Genomic DNA, 8,774 nt, shown 5'->3' with positions numbered 1-8,774 from the left:
GCGTGGCTTTGTAAACCAGGACGCTGTGTTTTTGCATTTATTATCTACGTCTGTTCTAGGCTAGATGTTTCTCAGAAGTCACATTGTGTGAACTTTATGATTTTATAAACTCTGTAATGATATATATGATGATAAAAATCATTAAAAACATAATTATTTATTGTGAAATTGCAATATTCTCCCAAATGCTTTTGATACTCGTATTCCTTACTGCACACTTATGTTATTTGCCATTTAGAATATATAGGATCGAAAATAAACATATTTATCATTGCTTGCTTTTGACATACAGTATCTACATTCTCAAGACTCGAACCATACAGCTCAGTGAAACTTAGAACAAGTAAATATATGGCAAACATGATTTTGAATTACCTTCTCAGTGTGAAATATAGCTGAGTCTTCTCAATGGCTTACGACTCTCCAAACAGCTAGATTATAAAACCGCGGAAAGCTCCTGGGATCTGGTTAATAGATCCTGAAGGAATTCAAAGAAATCTCTTTGGCACAATGCAAGTTTTATTGTGCGACTAGACAGCAAATTGGAGAAACAGATTATACTCCACATGCACTGGGTTAAGGGTGTGGTTTGTGCTTGTCATAGTATGTGCAAAACAAACCCTTCTGTAGAAATTGCCCCCAGTAGAAGCTTGTTTTCTATTTTTGCATTGAAATATCATACATTAAAAAAAAATAAAATGTTTGTAAATCTACGTGGCATTGCGGATCTTAATTAACAGAAGTAAACCGCCTAGAACTCGCTGGGTATGGCGGTATATAAGAATAAAATTATTATTATTATACATGAAAACTGTGCTGGTTCCAATCTCAAAATGGCCGCTATAGATAGAACATCTTCTGTTAGATACAGCAAATATAAGTCATGGTATAAATTGAATGATATTATAAAGCAACTCAATCTTGTGCATCCTGAAGAAAAAACATTCACCTTTTTTTTTCGGTACCACACAACTCATATTCACATATTGACTACATTTTGGTCTCCAATTCCTTGATGGCATCGGTTATTAGTGCTGATATATCTTCTATTTGTATCTCTGATCCCATTGCAATTGAATAATCCAGTAATAAGACTTAGCAGATCGGGTTGGAGGTTCAATGCTTCACTACTTTCTGAACCTGACTTTAAAGAACATATTCATTCTGCGATTAATACATACTTAGATATTAATAAGGTGGAATATTCTGAATGGATAATTGTTTGGGACGCTTTCAAAGCATACATTAGAGGTATAATTATTGCAGCAAGGAATTACAAGAATTGGAACTGAAGATTTCAGACCTGAAGAGTGAGCAGCAATCTAATCCTAACAAAAGAGATATACTGGAATGTCTTATAAAATGTTTATATCAATATAACTCCATACTAAGGCCCTCTTTTACCAAGGTGCACTAAGCGTTTTAGCGCGTGTTTATCATATGCTAATATTTATTGTGCGCTAAAGACGGGTTAAGTAGAAGAGCTGGGAATTTTGTATTCGTAAAGTCTGCAAGAAACCAAAAAGAACACTGTGGAGTGACGATATTCCTGAAATGGATTTTATTATGTCACAGTTCCCAAAGTACAATAAAGCAATCCACATAAAAAAATAAAATAATCCACATAAAAAAACCTAAAGGACAAGCAGTCGGGGCAGACATGTTCGGGGCAGGCAGGCATGTTCAGGGCCCAACTCTCCTGCTTCCATGCGGCGGCAGCGGTCTCTTCCCTTCGGTGCGAGCCCGTGGGTTTAAAGCGGAGCTGCACTGCGGTGGTGCAGCCCCGCTATAAACCCGCAGGCTCGCACTGAAGGGAAGGCAGAAGAGCCAGGGGGAGCAGCAAGCCCAGGGGTGCAGGACCGCGAGAGCCAGGGTAGGCAGATCAAGGCAGGCAGATCAGGGCTGCAGGAGGTGTTCGGGGCTGCAGGAGATTGGGGCTGACAGGGCAGAGAGTAGGGCTTTAATAGAAAGACGTTTCCAACTGCTCCCCAGCAGTCGCTTCTTCTATTGATCAGCCAGCCCTGTCGGATGTGAAATTTTGTGTAGTGAATCGCATCGCTGTCCAATTTGCATGCCTTTCTCCTCATTTGCATGCACGGATTCAAAGCGGATCGCAGGAGAGGTAAGTGAATCAGGCCAGAGGGAAATTTGCTCATTAAGGGGTCGGTACATGTTCGGTTTACTTAGTGAATCTCGCCCTAAAATAGTGTAGTGCAAAGAGTGGGCTTAGCGAAGTGAAAAAATAAGACTATAATGAATTGGTGAAAGTAAGTGCCATATGTGAATAAATGTCACTAGTGAAAAGATGAAGGAAAGCTCCGAAGAGGACTCAACATGTGTGAGCAGTAAAGATATAATCAATGCCAAAATGCGGAGCTAGGTGGAAAAAAAGGTGAATGACAATGGTGATCATAATGTAATATATATACAATGAACTATATTATTAATTTAGTTTAAAAGAAACACAAAGAGCAATGATTCCAACCCACTGAACTGAGGAGGCCTGAACTTGACCAAAGTGAAAGCATGACATTCAGGGCCCTGGTGAGCCCCAAACCAAAAACACATAAGAGAACGCAAACCAAGGTAAGCAGACAGACAAGCAACAAAGAAAAATAATAAAACCAAAATAATAAAATAGATTAAAGGAAAGAAAGGGGGGGGGGGGAAAAAATAGTCCAAGCAGGGGAAAGGCCATCCTGAGGTCGCCAACCCGTCAGACTAAACTAAACTAAACCTTAGGTTTATATACCGCGCCATCTCCACAAGCATAGAGCTCGGCACGATTTACAGGGTTAGGTTGAAAAGGAGCTACAATGAAGGGTTATAGGAAAGGAGCTAGGAAGATAAAGAGGGACAGGGAACCAAAAAGCGGGAAGTTTAGATTTTTGAAAAGAGCCAAGTTTTCAGGTGTTTGCGGAAGGATTGGAGGGAACTTGAAACTCTGAACGGGGATGTGAGGTTATTCCAGAGTTCTGTGGTTCTAAAGGGGAGGGATGTTCCTAGTTTTCCTACGCGGGATATACCTTTTGCAGAGGGGAATGATAGTTTCAGTTTTTGGGAGGATCTACTGGAATTAGGGTTAGAGGAGTTCCAGAAGAGTGGGATAACGGGAGGGAGGATGCCATGTAGGATCTTGAAAGCTAAACAGGCACATTTAAAGAGGACTCTGGAGTGAACTGGGAGCCAGTGAAGTTTGGACAGGAGTGGGGAGATGTGGTCGAACTTGCCTTTTGCGAAAATAAGCTTGGATTAGCTGAAGTCTATGGAGTTTTTTTTTAGTTAGGCTTAACTAGATGGAGTTGCAATAATCCAGTCTAGAGAGGATGGTGGATTGAACAAGGACGACGAAGTGAGAATGATGAAAGTACGATCTCACTTTCCTCGATATATGAAGACTAAAGAAACATTTTTTTACCAAGAAGTTGAGGTGGTCATTGAAGGAGAGAGAGGAGTCTATGATGATGCCAAGGACTTTGCTTGAAAACTCAGACTACACAGGTTCTATGTGACAAGGAATATATATAAGGACCCCAGACCTGCAAAAAAAAACTTAGATTGGTGCAAAGAATGACGCACCTTACCCCTCTCAAGCAACATCAAAGCATGGAAGTGGTTATGCCAAGCCCACAAATATGTATTTAAAAAAAAAAACAACTGTTTCAGCTTTCTGCCTTTATTAACAGCAAGATTATTCTTGTTCCTTCACTTGAACCTCCAGTGAAAATAAGCAAGGACATATGTTTTCTTTACTGGAAGTAGGTGGAAGGGCATAATCGGTAGTCTGAGGTTGGATGTTTTGTGCAAAATGTCCACCTTTTTTGCCCATTTTCAAAAATAAAAACGTCCACGTGAAAAGCGCACAAAAGCAAGTTTTATAGACAAACCCACCAACTACCTTGTCTGATCATGGCAGAGGAATCCAAACTACATCTCATTCAAGAAAAAACCTGATGACTGACAATTAACTATTTCAGTTTCTGCCTATCTCCTCTCCCCCACCTAGGCCCTTCCTCTTACATTTCCTCACCCCCTTCCTTCCTTTTCCTCTTCCCTCTTCCTCTCTGATCTGTCACCTTGAGCTTGTATAGGTTTCTGCGACTCACAAATGGAAGATTAGATTAGATTAGAATTCATATCAGCTGAGCCAGTTTCGGGGATTCCTGGCTCAGCTGATGGGGATTCCCCCTGCCAGGATCAGCTGAGCTGCAGAGCCCTACACCCCTCCCCTTAACATCCCCCCGACATCCCCAGACCTCTACCAACATCCCCTGACATCTCTGTCCCCTATATCCCCCCCAATTCATGGGCCCCTCCCATATCACCGGACTCCCCCATACCTTCAGATGAGAAAATGGCAGGAGGGAAGCCCACTCCCTCCTGCCTACAGGGCCAAGTGCTGCAAAAGGTTTTCTTGGCCTAAAATACCAGTGCCTAATTCATTCTGTGCCCAAACTCTGCTCCTAATCATGCCCACTTTTTGGAGAACTCTGTAAAAGAATGCACATCTTTCTTCAAGTTACTTAACCCCCCCCTTTTACGAAGCCGCGTTAGGCTTTTTTTCGCCAGTCGTGGCGAATTAGCTCTGACGGTCATAGCATTCCTATGACCAACGGAGCTAATACCGCCATGGCTGGTGATAAAAAAGCCTAATGTGTGCTTTGAATTCTGAGAAGAAAATGATTTGCTTCTATTTTGCATTGATGATTCATCCACACGGTCTCCACAGATTCCACGCTATTGCTTTTTTTTCACAGATATGTTGGTGAACAGTGTTAATGGCAAAGTTGTTGAACCACCTGCTCCTTTTGAGATCCTCCAAGGTCACAATCCCAAAAGCCCCAAATGTTATTTAAGTTCATCACTTCGGTACCTATTGAAAAAATCCTTCAGCCTTTGGCTGTCGGTAGAGCTAGTCAGGCAGAGGCTACCTATTCTCCTAAATTGTAGTAATCGTCACGATTCTATTTGGTATTTGGAAATGAGCAAAGCAAAAATCATCCAGTCAAGTGATGATCTCTTCAAATAATATACTGTAAGTATCTCTCTACATTTACATTTGTCTTTTTTGATTAAACACATCCCCCGACCCCCCCCACTTTTATGAAGCCAGATTAGGGTATTTTTAATCACCGGCCACAGCACTGGAGATTTTACCGCTATAGCCGGCAATAAAAAACCCTAATGCAGCATCATAAAGTTTGTGTGTGGGGGTGAGATTGTTTCTTACGAGGGGCCGCTGCAAAGTTCCCGGTTCATCCAAAAAGAGAATGACGTGGAGCCATGAAACTTACAAGTTATTCCACACTGTGCTTGACGCTGTTTGTTTCATTTGATATCATTGAAATGAAAAGTGTGAAATGACTTGTAGGTCTCATGGCTCCACATCATTCTCTTCTTGCTTGGGCTGAGAATTTTTCAGCAGCCCCTAGTAAGATACTGTACATCACATTTAAATAAAAAGAATGGGAAGGGAATTTTCAGGTTGGAATTGTATAGCCAGTGCCATGAACTCATCCCTAAAAGTGCTAAGAGCTAAAATAAGAGTTTCACTGATGGTTACATGCTCATGGTGACAAAAGTTTTTGATAGAACCGTGCAGGAGAATAGTGGAAGGTGGCCCAGTGGAAAAAACACACAGTCAGCAGACTTCATGTGGAAAAAGTACTGATCCGATGAGATGGGATGGGATGGACTGATCTTGATAATTAGGCTTTTGATGGAATTTCAAAACCAGAAAATACGGATCTTTTTCAAAAAATTCCTACCCAGGCTGAAAATGACCATAGTGTATAGGGCTATAGGAAATTATGTCATTTCGTTTTCATTGTTTAAAATTGGTCACAAATGTACTTCATTGTAAAACGCTGTAGTGATTTACGCGACTGAAGAGACGGGTTTTGTCATATGAATTCCAGCGACCATAACTTCCCCCGATGAAGGTCGGTTGACTGAAACGCTCATGTAAAAACAGAGCGTCGGGCAGTTATAATCTAACAAACCAACGTTGGATCAGCAGTTCACTGCTAAAAGGTAAGTGTTGCTGATGCAAATTGAAGATTTTTAAGATACAAAATCAACTGATGAACATTAGGGCATTGAACTGATGATATTATATTAGATTCATTAATTGGGAAGAAGTTCCATTAGTTTACCATCATATATAATAATTTTTAATGCAATATAATAAAATGAATAAAGATAGTAGTTAATTAATTAATTAAGGGAAGGAGGTTTTGGTATAAATGAACAGAATACCGACCTGGGATAACATGTTATGGGAGGTCCTATGCATTGAAATCTGTTTACATTGTATGATATACCACCTTCCTAGGTTATTTGTTGAGGGTTTCTGTCATTAACTAAAGGTTCCTGTATAAATGATATATATACAGAATGGTGAATTTGATTATAAAAGATGAAATACATTTTAAAAGTACATTTGTGACTAATTTTAAACAATGAAAAATAGATATTTATATCTTCTAACTCCTACCAACAGTTTCAACAGGCTTTAAAAACACATCTCTTTGTAGAATCTTTTGGAAGTTATATACTTGTTGCTGTATTCATCTGTATTTTTCATCTTAGCCGGGTTTGCGATACAGAAGTGAGTTTTATGCTATGTTTACAGCTGGGCAGAACTTTGGGTTCCTTTCATTAAACTGCAGAAGAGCTCCTCGGGCCAGCGCGTGAAATGCTCCGACTCTCATTCAGTTCCTATGAGTGTCGGAACATTTACCTCACGGCCCACGGTAAGAAGCTCTTCCGCGGCTTACTAAAACCCAGGTACTGTTGATCTTGTTCTCAGGCAGTGAGCTATACCAACTTATGTTTTCAAGGGCAGTTTTAAACTTTTTTTTTTTTTAAAGCCCTTAAAATAGATCTTAAGCCCACACTTGGATGTTGTTCATAAGAATATTAGAATTGCCATGTACCATAATACGAAACAGTTCCCAATTCTGTAAGTGGATTTTGTTAGATGGACGATCTCTGTATGAGAGTGACTTGAGCTTTTACCTGCTCACATTCTGTGTTATACTGTTAGCACTTATATACTTTTCTTGTATGGATATTCTATTGTAGTGCTGTTCCTGTTCAAAAAAAAAAAACCACTACCAAGTATTTGCAGCATTTAAAACAGACCGGAGAAAATATTTCTTCACACAACGCGTAATTAAACACTGGAATTCATTGCCAGATAATGTGGTGAAATCAGTTAGCTTAACAGGGTTTAAAAAAGAGACAGTCCCTGCGCTACAGAACATACAATTTAGTTAAAAGTACTTGTCTCATTTTGTCTATTCTCTTTTGTGTTTCTGTTTCACTGCAGTTGATAAAGAGAAAGGAATGGCAGTCAGGAATGAAACCAGAGTCACGCACTTCATCCTCCTCGGACTTTACAGTGATCCAGGCTTACAGATAATATTCTTTCTGCTGTTTCTAGTGATGTACTTCCTCGCCATAGCCGGGAACCTTCTCATTTTGGTAACCATATATGCGGACACCAGCCTGCACTGTCCAATGTACTTTTTCCTCAGTAATCTGTCTTTTTTAGATTTGTCCTTTGCCACAGTCACTGTCCCCAAATACCTTGTTAACTTTCTCTTTCAGAGAAAAACCATCTTTTTCAGTGACTGCATGTCCCAAATGTTTTTCGTACATTTTATTGGGGGGGCAGAATGCTTTCACCTGACCCTGATGGCTTACGACCGCTACGTTGCCATCTGCAATCCTCTGCGTTATAACACAATAATGAACAGGCAGGTCTGTCTGCTGCTGGTGTTTTGTACCTGGGTAGGTGGTTTCGTTCACGCCCTCGCCCAGTCCTTTCCAACAATTCAGCTGCCCTTCTGTGGTCCTAATGAGGTCAATCATTTCTTTTGTGACACCCACCCCTTATCTCTGTTGGCTTGCTCAAGTGCCTCTACTCGTATCAGCGAAACTGCGGATATGATCAACAGCGGAACCTTAGCTCTCAGTTGTTTCTTGGTGGTGTCTATATCTTACGCATACATCATCTCCACCGTCTTAAAAATTCGCTCATCTGAGGGAAGAAAGAAGGCCTTCTCTACCTGTGCCTCCCACCTCATGGTAGTCACTTTATTTTATGGACCCTGTGTCTTTATCTACATGAGACCCTCAGTGACCTTTGCAGCCGACAAACTGATCTCCGTTTTTTACACCATCATGACGCCTTGGCTAAATCCCGTCATTTATACTCTCAGAAATGAAAAAGTGAGAAAAGCCATGAAGAAGCTGGGAGGTAGGAAAGTATCTGTACTGGAGGGGCAGCTAAAGAAAGACTTTGTCATGTAATCCATCTGTTTTCATTGACTAATATATGCTCTTTCATCTACTCTATAAAATTCTGATTATTTTTTTCTTGATTCATTTTTATGGAATTTTATTTAAAGGGGCTGGGGCTGTTCTCCCTGGAGAAGAGGAGACTTAGAGGGGACATGATAGAAACCTTCAAAATCCTAAAGGGCATTGAGAAGGTGAATAAGGACAGATTCTTCAAACTGTGGGGACCCACAACCACTAGGGGTCACTCGGAGAAATTGAAAGGGGACAGGTTTAGAACAAATCCTAGGAAGTTCTTTTTTACCCAGAGGGTGGTGGACACATGGAACAAGCTTCCGGAGGATGTGATAGGCCAGAACTCTGTACAGGGGTTCAAGGAAGGTTTGGATAGGTTCCTGGAGGATAAGGGGATTGAGGGGTACAGATAGAACTAGAGGTACGTTATAGAAGTGGTCAGAAATGGACCT

General features: G+C 40.7%; 1 protein-coding gene across 1 annotated transcript; it reads left to right on the top strand.

Annotated features, from left to right (window-relative positions):
• The first annotated feature begins 7,347 nt into the window (after positions 1 to 7,347).
• On the top strand, positions 7,348 to 8,319 carry LOC117350447 (olfactory receptor 1509-like). The gene has a single exon (XM_033924740.1). It carries the CDS (start codon positions 7,351 to 7,353, stop codon positions 8,317 to 8,319), a length of 969 nt encoding a protein of 322 aa, XP_033780631.1. The 5' UTR covers positions 7,348 to 7,350.
• Positions 8,320 to 8,774: the final 455 nt, after the last annotated feature.

This window comes from Geotrypetes seraphini, chromosome 16 (genome assembly GCF_902459505.1).
Source record: "Geotrypetes seraphini chromosome 16, aGeoSer1.1, whole genome shotgun sequence".
Lineage (NCBI taxonomy): Eukaryota > Metazoa > Chordata > Amphibia > Gymnophiona > Dermophiidae > Geotrypetes > Geotrypetes seraphini.
Note: the sequence above shows the minus strand (reverse complement) of the source record. Positions and strands in the feature narration are given on the sequence as shown.

Excerpts from the sequence above, each read along its gene's own strand:
- LOC117350447 (XM_033924740.1), top strand. The coding sequence starts at position 7,351 with ATGGCAGTCAGGAATGAAACCAGAGTCACGCACTTCATCCTCCTCGGA.